Source organism: Fringilla coelebs, assembly GCF_963513975.1.
Source record: "Fringilla coelebs genome assembly, chromosome: 2".
Lineage (NCBI taxonomy): Eukaryota > Metazoa > Chordata > Aves > Passeriformes > Fringillidae > Fringilla > Fringilla coelebs.
The window spans coordinates 42126007-42145015 of record NC_140029.1 but is presented as its reverse complement, the minus strand read 5'-3'; the positions used below and the strand labels follow the sequence as shown (position 1 = coordinate 42145015).

The window sequence follows — 19009 nt, the reverse complement described above, 5'->3', positions numbered from 1 at the left end:
ATTGTTGCACTGAGTCCCGTAGTTTATATATTGTTAATATTTTCATGAAAGCTTTAAATGTTTTTCAGAAGAAACTGTGGTGACTCATGCATCTTTCATGAGGTGTTATGCATTTTTAGGAACATATGATGTAAAATTCATCATTCTGAAATTCACAGATATCCATGAAGTGCTACACGTCTCTCTTTGGTCATGGATATTCATGACAATACCACTTCTGTAAGCATTTAAATGCCCTTTCATAAATATTCTAGAATGTAATCTTCTGATGCCATGTAACATTTTGCTTACGTTTTATGAGTACTTCACTTGGGCATTTTCCACTTGATAATGAAAGCAGAGCCTTCAGGGACAGTTATTGGTGTATCTATAAATTATGTGTAAAACTATCTCATTGCTTTGTTTTTATTCCTAGCATTTTCTTTCTTTGTTATTGTTCTAGTTCAGTGAGCTCTTTGAGGGCATCTTGGGAATTTCAGGTTTCATATTTATAGCCAAGGATATATTATCAGTATAAAGTACCACATGCAACAGAATCAAGATTCTAGAGTGCAGTGAAGACTTCAAAAAGTGTATGTACTGTCTAATATTCCTCCTGTGAAACTTATGTCTTTCAGCTAGTTGCAGGAGTGTCTGTATAGAATCATTGGCAGGGTGAAGTCTCCCTTTCCTGCGTACTCAAATGACCTTTTGCAGTGAAAGAACAGTAGATTTAGCATTTGAAGGTTGCACCTGCATCCCCTGAAGTTGTTGATAATCTTCTTATTGATTTTGGAGTTGCAGAATAAAGTCTTATAAGCCTTTGTCAATGCATGTAATCAGCTTTGAGTAGACGACAGATCCTTTAACTCTGTATTAATGTTCATTTGTACAATAGATCCTTTGTGCTTTGGCATTAAAAAATGCCTTCAATTCTTTGTCAAATTAGGTTCCCATCCTGATAATGGCATTCAATGTATAAAAGCAGCATAGCTTTTTTTCCTTTTTCCTGCACTGGATCCACCCTGTCCAACCCAGCCCATCACAGATGTGTTTGTGTTTCTTTCCCATCCTCATGTCCCTCATTTTAGCTCAGGACTGTCCTGTTTGCATTGTCTCTGTGCTCCACAGTGGGGAGTGGTTAAGGATGAAGCCTCAGTGGTTTCTCTTCCCCCTGTGTCTCATTCTTTTCCCACAATATCCTGACCCATAAGGGAGAGGAAGTCACAGACTCTGGATGGAAGTCAGGGAGAAGACCAGAGAGAATTCTGCTATTACCAAGGCTTGCAGCAGTCTGAGAAATGGAGGGATTAAAGAGGGAAGAGACTCTCATCTTCACTCACAACCTTTGAGACTGCACTTCTAAAAAATTTAGGCATCCAAAATATTTTTTAATGTCATGATATTTACAGGTCTGGGGCAGTCTAGAAAGCTATCCATTAACAGCGAGATAATTTCACACATACACAAAATATAACTCAAGTATATTAATCACCTATTCTGAAATTTGCAATTATAGGGCCCATTTAATTATTGGATTTGTATTTCCTGGCTTTAAATTCAATGTATATATATTCAAAATGAGTTAAAAAAGGAGAGCAGTTGTCAAGAAATCTCATCACACAGAATATTTGGGTTTTTTCTAATGGAAGATGAAATTTTTTTCCAAGTTGTGACTGTTGAGTGCTTTTAAAGGTCAAAGCTATAAGGGAATTTTAAAATTTGTTATTCAGGCTGACTAAAAAGCAATACCAGTGCACTGGTAGCCTTATGCAAGCAATTTTTTTTGCTCTTGAATATCAAACAAATGTAATGTCAAAACTGAGGAAGAAAAATCATCTGCTGTAAATATTCTCCTGTAGCAATTTTTTTCTCAATCAGGAAGTTAAATTGAGTTCTTTTTGCTGTATAAGGTTAGTTATTGTTTAAAGAAATTCTCCAGAAACCTAAAGCAGTTGGAAAATGAAAAGGCATAAAACCCACAGGGGTTAATTTCACTTGAATTTCCTTGAGATAAATCAAAACTTTCACTAATTGATGCCATTGTGGAATGTCTTTAAAGAAAGAGAGAAGAAAATAATAAAGGCCTTGCAACAAAAAAGATGAAGATTTCACCAAAACATTTTTGTTTCATTAATGACTTTCTGAAGAAAGAAAGACAGACAGAAATAGGATGCAGGAAAAGGCTGACATTGTTATTTATAATGAATGCAAGTACCTGTACTTAAAGAACCCCCAAAGACTCTTTCTTTCAAAAAGAAAGAGTCTGTTTACATGAATTCTAATATTCTTTTACCATCAGCCTCATTAGGACTGGGAAGTTCAACAATTTGCAATAAAATTAGGTACACCAAGTCTGCACAGGGTGTAAACACATGCACATCTTCACAGTAAATGGTAGGTCATGGTAGAATGGTAAAGACTGGTAGAATTTACTTATCTAAATCCTTAGACCACTTGGAAAAGCAAGGCCCCCACAAGAAGAAGAGCAAGGCTATGATGGGGAGCTGTCAGTAGGATTTGGGTGTTGCTAGTCAGTGACAGATGAAATCAGGGTGTCACCCTGAGCAGTGTTTTATATAAAGACCAATGTAAAATCAGGTGTTTATCACTGCCCAGAGCTCCGTGCAGCTGGGCTGTTTTGTTCTCAGCTAACAGTGTTTTGGGTGCACCACAGGATGTCTTCAGGTCTCATGTTCTGCTAGAAACGAAAACTGGGCTGAATATATGATCATTCAATGAAACTATCATTTGTCTTTTTGGTCTTAGAGCTCATGAATATATTTTTGGTTTTAGGAATTAGAAAACAAACTTTCTAGCTTTGCACCTTGTCCCACAATCAGACATTGCTTTTGCTTATTACAGAGGAAAAGAAAGTGCAAGGGAACTTATCAGGCTGGGAATGATCATAGAACATCCACTAAAACATAATACAAATTTGTGTCTGTAGAAATTGCCTCTAGATATTTATGCATAGATTTTGTTAAAAGCAATTATTACATCATTCATGCTGCAATATTATCGCTAATCTTGATCCACTGACTTACAGTGACAACTAGTTATCACTTTGGAAATAGACCAGCTCCCATGTTGAATTGCATTATGACACTAGTTTACCTATGTCAAAATAGCGTGAGAATGTCAGTTTGCAGTTGGCAAAGTACTGTGAGAGCTAACAAGACATTATTTTCAATCTGTGAGCTGTTCCTACCTTTCAGCAATGGGCTCTAGCAATTCTGCCCTTTCAAATTGTGACTGAGTTGCCTTATTGTGGCCAAAATATTTTTAAACAATTCAGACTTCATTTGCAGACTGTTACTATCTATCTTACATCCTAAGTTTACAAATAATGTTTAAAAATGAAAGCTAGCTAAAGTGTGATCCATGGACTGGAAACCCAACATTTGAGCGTATACAGAGCATGTAATGGCTTGCAATAGCAATCTTCTCTCCATCTTTCCAGTATCTCAGTGTGCCTTAGACCTTATTCTTTTCAACTACCTCACAGTTGATCAGGCTTCCTGAGACCCTCTGGTTAATAAATTAAATCCGTAAGAAAACATGCTGGCAACAAAAGACATACGTAGGACATATACAGTCATAGGAATGAATCATCACTTAAAATTAGGAAAAATTATTTCCAGCATTACCACTGCTCATGACAACCTATTTTGGCAGAATAAAAAAATAAGATATGTATTTTAAAACACTGCACGGCTCTGTCTCATATAGATTCTCCTCTCCCACCCTAGTGTTTGAGTGCCTTCCAGAAGCACATTAAGCAACATGACTAATGTCTGTCTCATCTTCATTCTCTTACTTGAAGCTGAAAAATTACAATATTTTTCAAAAACTACCTGCAGGTTGATGAAATATTATCTTTGCAATGAACATAAAATTTTTACATTACTCTGAAGACCATGGCAAAATTCGACCTTTGCAGAAGCACATACAGTTTCTACTGATGTAAGTGAACAAGTGCTCAGTTACACCAGGACACAGTTTCTATACAGAAGCACTGCAAAGCAGACTACTTTTTTGATATATGGGAGATTTGCAGACTAAAACAGCAAGCAATCCTTCACATCAGCATTCATTTTGCTGGATGGGAGTTGATTGAGAAATTAGCACTACATGGGAGATCTCTTTCTGTCTGGAACTAAAAAGGTATCCAATTTTGTAGTTGTTGTTGATTTGTTATTCTGATCCTGCAGAGGGTTACTGATGCATATAGCTCTCTTATCTGTCTGTTGTGTCAAGGTGTACAAAAGACTAACACTCCAGCTTTTTAATGGCACAATTTACCTTTAGCAGTAGCTCTGGCAGACTAGAGACCTGTAAGAAGACTAAAAATTAAATAACTGTGCTGCTGTTTAAAGGACATTAGCTTTCCTACAGAATTAATATGTGTGGCTTCACATTCAGGACTAGCATGAAATTTAAACTTGTAGAGTTACTGGAAATGTTTATACCACGGTATAAATAAAGATTGTGACCAGCATGGACCACATTGTGTTGGATGCTGTACAAGCAGAGAATAAATATCTACCCCTCCCTGAAAAGTTTGGTTGGCTTCCAACAAACTGACTGCTAAATAATACACCCACACAAAGAAAGAATAAGCTAATAATCTAAGACAAGAGGAGCTGTCAGCAAACTCAGTTAAGCTTTGCTGTGACTGACTGATGCAGTGGCAGGATCCTTTAAAATAAAGAGTGGGATTCCCAGTATAGCTATGGATTGTGAGGAGCCAGCATGTGAGTTGTTTATAGCAGCCTCCCAGCATATATAGGCTGTTGTCATTCAATTGCACTGGTGGGAAAGCCTGTCTCCAGCCTTAAAACAAATTTTAATTTGAGCCCCAGGTCCTCTGCCATGTTTTTGCTTTCTGGATTGTGTGACTAGAGAATTAGATGTATTCAGCAGTGCTGTCAGTGTGCATTATTTCTAGAAGAAGAAATGCTGAATGTACAAAATAGTAATCATGGTGATTTAGATGTCAAAGACACCACTATATCAGGGCTAACAGTGAAAAACAGCTTTGCTTCACTTTTCTCTTAAACAGAAGCCTATATGTTGTAGACATCAAATTATTACATTTGGCAACAAAATTTTTATTATGGGTGTCTTTTTCCCCCTTTTTTTTCCTTCTTTTTTTCCTCTTCCCTACCTAAACTATTTGGCAAAATCATATCCTTTTCCGAATGTAATTTTTTCCTTATGAAGAGCTGCAGTTTTAATGACAGTTTAGACGTTGATATATTTATTAGACTATATTTTCCCTTTAATAAATGCTTTGATGTAGCAAGTATGTTCTCAGTGTTCTGTGTATACATTTCCATAATAACCCCTTTCCAGTTATCTGGGAGATCAAAGGCTGCAGCTCTGCACAACTTCTGCCAGAAATAAAGAGATCCTTTTCTTACTGAGTCTTTGTAGACTGGTCCACAGTGTTCGGTGGGTTCTGTTTTCATCTGATCACAGCTGCAAACCCTCAAATTTAGTGTAGGTTTTTTCTTACTTAATCTTAATTTCTGTCCTGTCCTTAGCATTGCAGTGGTTCTACATTTTTATAAGTCACTGTAGCCATAGCAGGGCCCTGTGTTAAAGGAGTATTCACATGATGGCATTAGCCAAGAGTGTGAGAAGTCAGCACATCCCTGCAGTTAGCACACACAGATGTGTCTGTGGGCAGTGTCCACAAATTAAGAATCTGGTATCCCAGACATGGTGTGTGATGAATCCTGCTTCACTGCAAATCACTTAATTGCAGCCAATACAAGTTTTGCCCAAGGTATTGCCATCTCTGCCTTGCTGTCTGCAATGCCTCATTTACGAACCACAGGACTCTTTTCCAAAGTGGTTTAAGAAGGTTGACAACAAGCCCTGTAAAAAGATGGGATCTTCTGAAAGCCAGGAGATACTATTTCTCCTTTGGTCAGCTGGGTTTAGAGAACTGTTATACATGCTCAGTGAAATTTTTGGGAAATCCTAAGTACCATGTTGCAATTAAAAAATCTAAACAGATGATTAAATATTTGTACTTTATCCCATGGGCTCAGTTTCCAGTAAGACTAATTTCCACAAGCCAAAATTTGGAAATTGTTTATGGTTTAGGCCTCAGTAGATAAAAGGCACCGAAGAAATTGTCTGAAATCCTTTCAAGAAAACCTTAATGCCTGCATATCCAAAATAAACTAGCACAGACTGGAATTAGTAGGATGGTTGTGACATGACTGGTGAAGGGTTCTAGCACTGGTATCCAGTAGACTAAAAAAGTGTTGAAGATACTAACATATTTTTACCATTACCTAGACGTGTGACACTTTTAAGAAGGACCCTTCTCATTTCCACTCAAGTCTCTTTCAAATTCTCTTCAAGAATATACGCAAATAAGTATTCCGATTTATTTCCATGGTTTGTTTCTACACTGTAAAGGCTTGATCCAAGTGGAATCTGAATTCCAAAATCGTTGCATTTTCAGTTAAATCATCATATTAGTGACTTTACTTTTAGCTTAGAAGATTTAGGGTAATGGCTGTTGTTGTAGTGTGTTGTGGAGGGACAGGGATTGCTATGTTCAAATAGTATGCGAAGAAGTAGAACTACCCTCACTGAAGTTCTTTTAAATGGCGTTTTTTTGCTCAGTGTTATAGGTTTTGCATCTTTTGACCTTGATAGGGAATTCAGTTTATACTCTATTTTTTTTTACTTCCAAGTGATGAATTTCCCTACTAAAGTGCTATGGTATCAGCCTATTGACACAAATTATGAGGAGTTCGGAATGCAACAAGAAGACCCTTTGTACCTCGCCGTTATGGCCACTAACACCGGCTTGTTTTCCCCGCAGAGTTTTTCCGAGAACTTCTGGAGAACGCGGAGCGATCCTTGAACGACATGTTTGTCCGGACGTACGGCATGCTGTACATGCAGAACTCCGAGGTCTTCCAGGACCTCTTCGCCGAGCTGAAGCGCTACTACACGGGAGGCAACGTCAACCTGGAGGAAATGCTGAACGACTTCTGGGCTCGGCTGCTGGAGCGGATGTTCCAGCTTATCAACCCGCAGTACCATTTCAGTGAGGACTACCTGGAGTGTGTGAGCAAGTACACAGACCAGCTGAAGCCCTTTGGGGACGTGCCCAGGAAGCTGAAGGTTCAAGTGACTCGAGCGTTCATCGCTGCGCGCACCTTTGTTCAGGGGCTGACAGTAGGCAGAGAGGTTGCGAACAGAGTATCCAAGGTAATCTGAAATCAGGGTGGGGTTTTTTTCAGCTTGAATTTGTTCTCTGCTTTCCAGACAATTTAAATCTGTCTTTGTGCTTTCATTTGTTTTTGGCTTTTTTTTTTCAGTACAAGGAAGTGTGTTTGGTTGGTTTTTATGCCTACAAATATACCCATCTTAAGTTCATAAATAGGGGCAACGGTTGCTTTCAGTTCCTTCTGGGGATATTACAGCACCACTGACTGGAAAGCATTTCTCTGTGCTTAGGACACAGTGAAATACCAATATACATCAATGTTATAGCATGGTAATGATTTTCATTTGTAATTCAAAACTGGCTACATATATAAAAGATGGGGATTAGATCAGAATTTAAATGTTTCAAGCAGATTTATTCTGCTGTTCATTAGGAAAGTACAGCCCTCACAGCATTCATTCATCATGCAGCTGGGTGATGGATTTTGTTAGAAATGTCTAGTCATGTTTCTGATGAGAAAATAGACAAACAGTGACACCTCTGAAGCTTGAGCTTTCCCAAAGGATGGTTTGATTCACATTTATTTTAGGTTTAATTATTTATCTATGCAAATATTTATGACAATTATAATCCTTGAGGGCTTCACATAATTAAAGAAAAAAACGCACAAAAATAACCCATCTGGGCGCCACAAATGTGCCTGAATGACTTTCTTTCATACAGTATTTCAAAATCAAGTATATTTTTCTGAATTGATGCTCCAGCTAGATAGTTGCTCTGTGATCTCACTGTTTCACAGTCCTCGTCATGTATTTGGACCTTGAATTCTGAAACACTCCCATGAGATCCACTGTGAAATGCTCAAATACTCACTTCTGAACAATAAGTGCATGAGTGATTTGGATGCTTGGCCCATTCAATTCTTTCCCACATTTACAAGTCTAAGTCACTCCTCTGCCTCAAGAGGGCTGTCTCATTTGCTTCATTTTCACCACAGTCAGAAGGTGAGGTAGAGCCTGTACACTGTACAGTAGACTGCAATTCAAGCACTCAGCAAGATGGGGCTTTTAAACTTTTCTTAACCTGTGTTATGTGACATTTTGCAATTACAAGTGGAGAAGCCATGGAGCTAGAAACGTAGTCAGGAAGGGAGAGCCTGATTTTGTCTAGGAGACTGCATGGGAGAAATAGGTAATTTTGCACTTAAAATTCAGTGGATGAGATTTGTGGTCCTTGCTAGTCAGCTAGACACAAAGTCTTTTCCTCCAAGTGCCTTCCTGAGCTTCAGGGCTGCCTTTCTGTGATTTCTGGCTCTGTCAGTTCTTGCAGTCTTTCTGAATGGTGGCAGGGTTTCACTGCAGTGAAACCCCGGGCTGCCTAGTCTAGCTGGGGCAGCTTTTCAGCCTCCAAATGTGCAGAATGCATGTATCTACAGCCCCAGGTTTCCTCTGCAGAGCGATGATGTCCCCGTGGGTCAGGTTCTAAGTGAAAGTACAGAGCTCTGATGTCCCTGTTGTCTGCAGGCATTAGGTCTTGCTGGATCAGACTGTGGAGAGTTAGCTAGGTAATTCATGTAATAAATGCATGATTTGTGAATCCCTCACAGATTAAGGTCTGAATTGTCAGCTGAGATGTCACTTTCCCTGTGTTTGTACATGACTGTACAGACTGTGCAGGGGTCTCCTCTGTCACATATCCAGGAAATGTTTTCCTCTCAGTCTCTGGGCTTTGGGTACATAAGCCCTCTCAAGAAAAGGGTTTATAACAAGTTCACTAAATGATCCTATGATCCTCTAATGAGAATTGCTAGCTCTGCAATGATACAGTGGAGAGCTACAGTCCTAGTGTCAGTTGAAGATGATAATAGTGCTTCTGTTGTTTTGGTTTTTTTTTTTCTTTTAACATGAAGGAAACACTTGAAATCATAGTTAAAAGGGTTCAGTGGGTGGTGCAAGACACAATAATGTCTTTATAGTGATGCTCCATTAGACTACCTCTAGAACACTGTGTTCAGTTTTTGGGCCTTCCTGTACAAAAAAGACATTGATAAACAGAAGCAAGTTCATTAGAGGCAAGTTCAGATCAGGATCTGGAGTGGATTACTTGTCCTTGAACCTGTGGGACTTGGGCTTCTTCATTCTGGAGAAGAGGCTACTTCAAGGGCACGTAGCAGTTGCTCCTGGTGCCTCTAGGAAGGTCATTAAAGAAATGCAGCCAAGCTCTTCACAGTGGGGCATGGTGTGTTATGATGGGTGTGAGTTGAAGCATTTCCTCTTCTCCTATCACAGCAGACCCTAATGAAAATCCCATCCTCATCTTCTTATAAATGGCCTTTAAGTGCTAGAAGGTTGCTAATAAGATCTGCCTGGAGCTTCTCTTCTCAAGGCTGAACAACCCCAAATCCCTCCTGTCTTCATAGGAGAGGTGCTCCAGCCCTCTGATCATTTTTGTGGCCCTCCTCTGGACCCAGTACAACAGGCCCATGTCTTTCCTGTGATGCTGAGGATTCCAGAGCTGGATTTATTAATCCAGGCAGGGGTCTTCTGAGAGCAGAGTACAGGTGGCCTGCTGGTCACATTTCTTTAGGATCATTATCCTATGATCCTATTAAAAAATTAATAAGATCAACATTTTGCTTAAGTGTAGAATATACTTTGATTGCAGAACTATCTTTGCTATTAAAATCTTGGTGGATTTATTCATACCTGCATCATATGCAAAACAATTTCTGGCCTTAGGGACTTTGTGTTACACACAGCCTGCTGAGGCAGATATGAAGAGCCCCAAGTGGCACCAAATAGTCAAGATTAATAATTGTCCTGTGGAAAGGCTCTGATTACTCTGAGAATGAATAGTTCATTGCCATATCATAACTGTGGACTTTTATGCTGTGTTTATCTACTGTAGAAAATGACAAATCCTTTTCTTTAAACATAATGTTAAAACACTACAACCATTTCTTAGTGTTAGCACATAACTGTAGCCAAAAATGAGACAGGTAAACATCTTTTGTTGCTAGTTTGAAAGTCATCCAAATTCAGCACAGATTTCTTTCTCAATGTACTCCAATATTGAGAGATTCTGTGATAAGGACGCCACATCTGGGTAAGTCAAGAGAAATGAATAAAGACAGAAAATGAAAGGAAGAACTGTTGCAGTTCTTCTATAAAATCCTTTGTCCTTTCTCTGCACTGGCTGGGAACAGAGAGGGATCTGCTACCTGCAACATCACAAGCTTAAAAGATTTTTTGCTTTCTATTTGTGGACCCATTATTTCACTGAACCGCCACTGACACAGAGAAATGTTGAGCCTACACCTTAAACACCATGAGAAGGAGAGTGACTAATGAGAAAGTTGGTAACATCTCCTTTGGGCCTTTATTGTCTCATCATCTTCTGGACCATTTCTGTAGAGGGTTGGTGGGTCACACACGAAGGATTTGTTCCCTCTCTAATGTCAGGGACATATCCTTTCTAATTTTTCCTCAGAGAGGTTGTAATGTCTGAAAACAATGCAGTCAGTGCATTCCTTGCAAAGGAACTACACTTCCTTTATTTTGATGAGGTGTGCACTCAAGCACACTCAAAGGAGGCAACACATACCACAAACATTTTCCTCTTACAATGGGATTTTGCAGTTTAGCAATTCGCTTGTCAGTGAGATTATAATTTAGTAAGTCACGCTTAGATAAATGGGGAGGGAGGGTGGTTATGACATCTTATTTTTGTAATTTTTTCTAATATTATATTTCAGTTGCAAACAGACACAGTTGCTTCCATCTGCCTGAAGTTTTATTACACTGTTTTAGTTGAACAGTTTTTCATGATCTCTAAGTCTAATTACAATTTTTAATCTTCAGAGATTTTTAAATCTTTCTATTTCTCATTCTAATGCATTAAATTTCTCAGTTCCTATGCTGCTTAAATCTCCACTCAGTGCAGTATATTTCCACTGGTTTGAATGGACCAGCTTGCTAAATTATATATATATTCTAGAAAGTTGTAAAGGCATATGAGCAAAAAGGAATTTTTTCTTAAATTGAGAATATTAACACTTAACTTAAATCAATTTATTAACTAATATATAATAATTCCTAAAATATCTCAAGTTGAAATGGCCCTGTAAAGATCATCTAGTCCAACTCCCTGCTGCTTGCAGGACTAACTAGAAATAAACCATATGACTAAAAGCTTTATCCAGATGCTCCTTGACAGGCTTGGTTCCATGACCTCTTTCCTGGGGAGGCTGTTCCAGTAACCAGCCATCCTGTGAGTGAAGAACCTTTTGCTGATGTCCAATCTGAACTTGCCCTGATGCAGGTTCAATACATAATATTCAATATGCAACATCAGAACTGCCATTTTCGGTGTGTCAAAGGTCTGTTTAGTTGATTTTACCTCAGTGGCAGTAGTTTAAAGGTCAGTATAGGAGCAGAGCTTCTCAACTGCTATACTGTCTTAAGCTGCAGGTAGTAGATGTTCATGGACATTTTGAACTGCAGTTTCAGAAATAATTCGTTAAATTTTCTACTGCCTGTTATTTTCAGTACTTTTTTAGGTTCTAAAAACTTGGCTTTTCTGTTTTGATACCATTTGGTAAAAAAAAAATAGTTCTGTCGTTCCCTGTTCCTCTGTAAAAATATAGCATATTAACATGTTATTGTTATTAATTTTACTTGTCATCAACTATTTTCCTAGGTAAAATAAATAAATAAACTAAACAAAACCAAAAAAAAACCCCAAGCCTTCCTGACAAACTGTAATTTAGTATCTAATGTTAAGCTGGAGAAGCTGCTGAAAATATTTCTGTAGTTGCTCTTGGCTGTGATTACCAATAATGTGATAGAAAAGACATATGCATACTTTCATGTTCATCTTTTACTGTGTCTGAGCTCTGGACACTTTGTGAGAAAACAAAGCATTTTCAGTTATCACAATAATCCCTTTGAACTGTCACTGAGTGGTGGAGGGTGTAAGCAGAAAAACACATGGGGAATTAAAATTTTTTAACAGGAGGGTCTAGGATTTCCAGGCACATGTGATTCCTGAAATACTTTTCCCACATATATGAACAGCTGAATTACAATAATTATCACTCAATCTTTCCTTGGGAGCTGGTTCTGTTTTACACATGCCATGTTTGGTTCAGAACTCTTCCTAATTTAATGAAAAAAAAATCTTAATTGGCTCTTGCACTAAACCTGCTTCACTGGGAACTAGTGTGCTAGCTTATAGTGTGCAGAATATTTTTATTTACAGAGATCTAGGTGTTTAGTTATTGTTTCCAATTTTGCTTTTCTCTAAGTTTTGCGATTTTGTGGGGTTTTTTTGTCTGAATTTAAGCACTTTCTTCCCATTGTATATTGGGACAAGGACCAGAAGAATTGTTCTGAGTTTGGCTTTGACTTTCACACTTGAAAATTCATGCTGCCAGCAACCAAAGTAGTTTTTATACCAGGAGTAAAGTGAAGCTTAGCTCAGGGGCATCATTAAGAGCAGTTAGTGATTTTGTTAGTGGCATAAACATCAAAGATTTGTGACCCAGCCACTAAGAACTTATTTCATTAATGCATTTAAATATTAATTATCATTTATTACAAAATAAAAAGAGGCTGTTACAATACTTTTCTAATTGTATGGCATAGGCTATATATCTCCTTCTTTTTAAACCAATTAAAACCATTCATCCCCTGAATATTATTAAATTATGTTAATATCAGACTTCTTATTAGGAACCTGGTGATGTATGAGCAAAGTGAAATAAATTCAGTAATACAATTATAAGGTTAAACCCAAGATTAGTAGTGAAAAGCAGTCTCTAGTAATTGCCTGTGATTACTTCTACTTGCAGAATGCCAGGCCACTGCTTTTCTAATATGCTGAATCAATATTCTTACAAACTCTGCTTTTCATGGTTTATAAATAAACATTCAACGTTTTGTGAGAGGCATAAATAAAGGCCAATATTGAATGACACAGTGATTCAGAATGTAATTATTGCAGGGGGGAGGGAATATGACATGGTGATAAGTCAGGTAATTAAAAGCCAAAACAAATTGTACTTTAAGCCTGGAAAATGTGATTTGCAGGGTGTGACAGATAAAGAGCTATGTGTCCTGTATATTTTAACTTCATTGGCTGAAGAGATTTGGCTTGTTAAAGCCACAGAAGGAAAGGAAATCTAAAAAGACAATGGTATTCAGCCAACTTTAATCCTCAGTTCAAACTGCTGGTTTAGGAACAGCACAGCTGAGCAAGCAGAGCTTTTATGATTGCATCACTGTCTGTTGTTTTAAGGGTTTTTTCAGTCATTAATTCTTTGAGTTTTCGTTGAGTTAACATATATTTACCAGAACTGGATCACACTGTGACATGAATGGGGCCACATTCTTTTTTCCTCTTCCTTTCCCTTGGTGTTCCTCAGGCAGGGAGCCCAAGGATTATCCAGCCAGGGGGCTTTCAGAGCTGTGATGTGTCTGTGGCACAAAAGCAGGAGTGAATTGTATCCACACTTGAGCTCTTTCTGGGAAGTATCCTTTGAATAGAGGTTCTTCAGCTGTGCTGGATATCTTTCCTTCTTTTTTGGAAAGAAAAGGCACATAAACTGATCTAGTTAATTGCAGACATTTCGTGGAGAAATAAAACAGATGCCTTCCAGATATCCCAGACATACTGCAGGTGCACTGATCTATTTTCCACTTTGTGTGCACTGGAATCATCAGATGTTCCAAAAGAGCAGTTCAGGAGAAAAGGCCTAAAAGGAAACAGCAGCTTCAACAAAAGGAAAAAGGCAGTAGGAGGTGTACAAAAGCTGTGGTCTGTGTCCTACCTATGAGAATTGTCAGATATAATCCAGCCTGGCCTCTCTATTTCACAGGTCTTTAAATATCATTCAGCTGCCTTGGTATTGAACTAAATAACCCAAGTTTAACTGAGTCATGCTGCTCAGTAGGACAGTCAGTCTTGCTGAGTATCCCTCTGTGTAGCTCTGCTGTTTGGGTTTATTCCTGCTGTGTGCCACATCACATCTCAGAATCCAAAGCAGTCCTGTCTATTTGGATTTTTTGTATCATTCATAAACAGACATCTTCTGATTGCAGTTCTTTTGCTCAGTTTGTGGTTTGAGTTTTGCTCAATGCCTACTGCATAGCAAATACCCTTTAGTTCAGCTTTGCATGAAACTTCTAACTATAAATTAAGAACTGTAATGAGATTATTTTAGTTTAACAACATTATTAAACACTGTCATGACCCATTAGAAAATTAATTGTTTTAATCAAGATTTTGTGCAGGATTGCTGAAATACACATTTTACACACAATTCTTCAAAATTCTCACATCAGATGTATTTACCACCTACAAAAGATATTTATATGGCACCTGAAGAAAGTATATTAAGAAAAAAGAACTTTTTCAGAGGCATTCCTGGAAAAAAGGATGTACCCTAATGCATATCATGATGCATGGTCAAGTCATGATAAAAATAATGGTGAAGAAACAAAGCTCATCTAGGAGCTTGCTGATACCACTATATTTAGAAATTCTATAAATAGTCTTAAAGCAGGTTTTACATTTTTGCTGGTTTAGCACAGGGAACTGAAAGAAAATTCAGAGCAATAAAATGGAAATAAGGAGATTAAAAAGTCTGTAGGTTAACCAATGCAAGGAGATCTAGATCATCTTACAACTTGCTGACTTTTAGAATGGCTCCTTTTACAGATTGTCTTAATTCTGTTTCAAAGACAGCCTATGGAAGCACTGTTTTTCAATCATGATTTGAGAAAAGCAATTAATTTTATTTCTCATGTGACCCTGAAGCAGAAAACAAATCCTAATAGGTTATTTGGCCTTCAGGTTTCTATGGAAAACATTAGCCAAGAAACTATCTGATTTACCTAAAATGCATCAGGAATGCTAACTGGAATTTAAATTCATATCTGCTTAAATGTTGCAGTCAACAAAGTCATCAGCAAAATAGTGAAGAAGTCAAATTTCTTTGAGACTTTCAGATAATTAAGTCTGAAATCAACAATGTGGATCTAAGTTCAATTCTCAGTTATTCAGGGATCAGTTACAAATCGCTTCATTGTCTGCTAAAGCCTTGCATCTCAAAATATATCTCAGACAAAAAAAAAAAAAAAAGATGGTGTGAACACAGGAATACAAAATGAAGAACTTAATTGTCAGGAAAATAATTCTGGTCATCTGTGAAATTTTAAACTTATCCACATACTTCAGTGTGTGCTTTTTATGGGAGATTTTGTGATGCAAGCTTGCTGAGTTTTTTCCATAATCTTTTCTAGAAAAGATAAAATATCACTTTCATTTGGTCCACGTGTTTAAGAACATCTTTACTCTTGCTTCTCCTTCTCTTTTTCTCCTTCTCCTTTTGTTTTACTTTTAAGCCCTTAAAAAGAATTGAGTTCTCGAGCAAAAATTACCAGACCAAACTGGGAAAAAAAAGAGCTTTGAATAAGATTGGAGGATTCAGCTGACCTCAGATTGAGCACCTGTCGCCTTTAAGTGGCCAAGAGTAGAAATTAGGAATATGGAGTGATGATTGTAATGCAACACGTGCCTGCTTGTCCTTCATACTGCATGGGCATCCTTTGGCCACTGGTGTAAAACACTTTGCAATTGTCCAACACCTCAGTGCAGTTTTAGCCTGTAAACAACTTCCCCATTCTTGAAAATGTTTTTTCTTTTAAAGCTGACAGAGATGTTTTGATATTCTGGACTGTCCCAATACTGTGCAAGTCTGACTTCTGGCCTTTGATTTTAGAAGGTTTCACAATTTTGTATGAGCACAGCGGTGAATTAATTGCTGGATTTCTTCAGGAAGCACAAACAGGCTCTCCACTTAACCCCCACTTATGTGATCTTCAGTATCAATCAGCAACAGAATTGCATCTACATTTGCCTGTTGTGTTCTTCATCCCACAGTCCTTTCACTCATGTTCATGGTTGGCATTATCTGTGGATCCAGAAGTGAGTGCATGTAAGGCAATTGCTGGCAAGCTGACAAAGCTGAGCAGGACTAGTGCACTCTAATTTGCAGTTCCTGAGTCAGCTCTCTGCATACTGAGTTGTTATGCAGAGAAGACACCACACCAATCTAATTGTTCTATTTCAAAGGAGGTTTTATGCATGTAATTGGTAGAGAAAAGCCTGAGCAGCCAAAGGTTCTATCAGAATCTCACAAAAGTAGCCCTAAGTGTTTAAGTACCAGAAAGTGAGAGATTACAAACTGTGTTCTTCCCTCCAGCAATTTGCTGATTCAGGACTATCACCACTCTCTGTAGATGTGATGGAACACCACATCAGCTGTTATGAGCCCTGTTTTTCAGACATGTCCCAAAACAAGTGAATGCATGTGGATCTAAGTGCTCAGTCCTCTCTGTCTGGGGAATGCAATAATTGACCTCTTTTGGTCTGTGGCATCCCAGCTGCATTACCTCCCACCAGCTCAGGCCTAGGAGCCATGGAAGCTTGCATGGAAAGCTGCTCAGCTCAACTCCCATCTTCATTTAGGTCCAAGGTCTCCTATGGGAATTGGTTGGCTCTGGCCACAATGCCTTTTATATCTACCTATTTCATAGTCAGTGAAAGAACTCCTAGAGGTATTTACTTGTCTGATTTCTTCTAAAAGAATCTATCTATATCTATGTCTATATCTATATTTTGTTGTTGCTGGCTTTACCTGAGTATGTTAATATTAGAGTGCCATTCAATCCATTGTTTATTTGAAACAACAATTCAATTTTTTATGCTACTGTGCAAAGGATTGCCTGAGTGGGGGAAAAAAAATCAGTTTTCCTCCAAACTGAGTGTTAGTTTTGAATTTACACTGACATTTTCTTTGAATAAGGGGTGGCTACTTTAACACTTGGCTTGAAATGCAGCAGAGAGGCAGCTCACAGCACTCTGCTGCCTTTGGTCCTCCAGATCTTAAGATAAACTGCAAGACAAACTGATACCACATAGGGTATAGGAAAACAGAACCAAAACACGTTCAGAAAGCACATGGAAACCTACCCATCATGAGTAAGGTGTAGTTTTATAGGAAAAATAAGCCACTGTGTATCTTTCATCATTGCACATCTATTTGTAAGTAACAGTGCACATCTGCTTTTCAAGGACATTGTATAAAAACCAAAACACAAGAAAAACTGCCTCACAACCTTTCACACTCATCCTCAAAACTGAATTTTTTCATGAGCCCTCTGAATGCTTCCTGGCCATAAGTCCAAGGTTAAAGGAATCTCTTAATACAACATTTTTGTTGTTACAGAATTTCTTGTATATCATCAACATATAAAGCTATGATAGAATATGCCAAATTGAAATTAATGCAATTCAGTTTTTCACTTAAATCAGAGTTAAAATTTTTGGTGGAGAATGTTTGCAGATTTATTTATACCCTGCAGTCTCCAAAGTTAACAGAGGAAGCTGGCTGCCAGTCTCTACCACTATGCAAATACTTTTTCTTCCATATGGTTGGAGAAATATATTAAAAAAATATTAGGGGTATGAAATAATAATTTATATAATAAATTTTATTTAAAATAAGAAAAGAGGGAGAGGAGTAGGGACCCAGACAGTGAAATGTTAATACCAAAATGGCTCAACTGTCTTACTGTTATCCTGACCCCAAAGAAAGGGTCCTATGGCCATATCATATTTTCAGTCTGATTCCCTAAAACTGCTTTTGAGAGAAATGCCTTCTACACTTAGACTAGTACTGAAGAACTATGAATACACATATATTCCCACAATGCATATTTTAGATGTAAAAATCTATTCTCTATTTAAGATTCAGTGTGTGCCTCCTGCTCTTCCTCCTGCTTTCACTCCTTTTGACTGAATCAGTGAAAAGTACTTTAGCCATTGACTTCAATGTGAACTTAATTAGGGTCTGATTGTTCAGATTTATAGAAAATCAGGTTGAAAACAAAGGTGTTAAGGCAAAGGTCTTTACAGGGAGATTGAAGAACTTACTGATGGAAACATTGCTGAGGAAATTTGGGTAGAATAAGAGTTTTTCAGTCAGGAAATGACCATTTCAGGGCACAAGAACATCCCTACATGTAAACATAGATAAAATGTTTATAAGCTGTCTGTAAGTAATATAATTTGCATAAAATCATCATTAATGGAATTTCACACACGTGATATTTTAGTTTAATGTACTGTAGAAATTTAATACATTTCTGAAGCTTATAGCCTTACCTGCCACCAGGAGCATGCCCCAAACAGAGGAGCACAGTGTTCACAGTTTCTAGGGGCAATTCCTACGGTTGCCAGTGAACTGAATTTGGGCTGACAGTGTGTCCAGGTGGCCAAGGAGGCCAATGGCATCCTGGCTTGTATCAGCAATAGTGCAGCCAGCAGGACCAGGGTGGAGATTGTCCCCCTGTCCTGGTCAATACTGAGGGCACACCTCAGGTGCTGTGTCCAGTTTGGGTTCCTCACTGCAAACAGGCACTGAGGAGCTGGAGGGTGTCCAGAGAAGGGCAATGGAACTGGGGAAGGGTCTGGAGCACAAGTCCTGTGAGGAGCAGCTGAGGGGGCTGGGGGTGTTTAGCTGGAGAAAAGGAGGCTCAGGGGAGACCTTACCCTCTCTGCAAAGGAGGGTGTGGCCAGGTGGGGTCTTATTCCAAGTAAGGAGCAATGGGATGAGAGGAAATGACCTCAAGTTGCACAAGGGAAAGTTTAGACTGGATATTAGGAAAAAACTTCTTGATGGAGAGGGTTGTCAAGCACTGAGACAGGCTGCCTAGGGAAGTGGTTCAGTCACTATATGTAGATGTGGCCCTCAGGCACGTGGTT

General features: G+C 38.3%; 1 protein-coding gene across 1 annotated transcript in view; it reads left to right on the top strand.

Moving 5' to 3' along the window:
• Positions 1–19009, top strand: part of GPC6 (glypican 6) — a gene marked incomplete at both ends in the record, with an annotated part of 714974 nt that overhangs the window by 382308 nt on the left and 313657 nt on the right. Inside the window, one exon of the mRNA XM_084226232.1 lies at positions 6830–7221. Within this exon, the coding sequence (XP_084082358.1) occupies positions 6830–7221 (392 nt within the window). The remainder of the gene's footprint in view (positions 1–6829; positions 7222–19009) is intronic.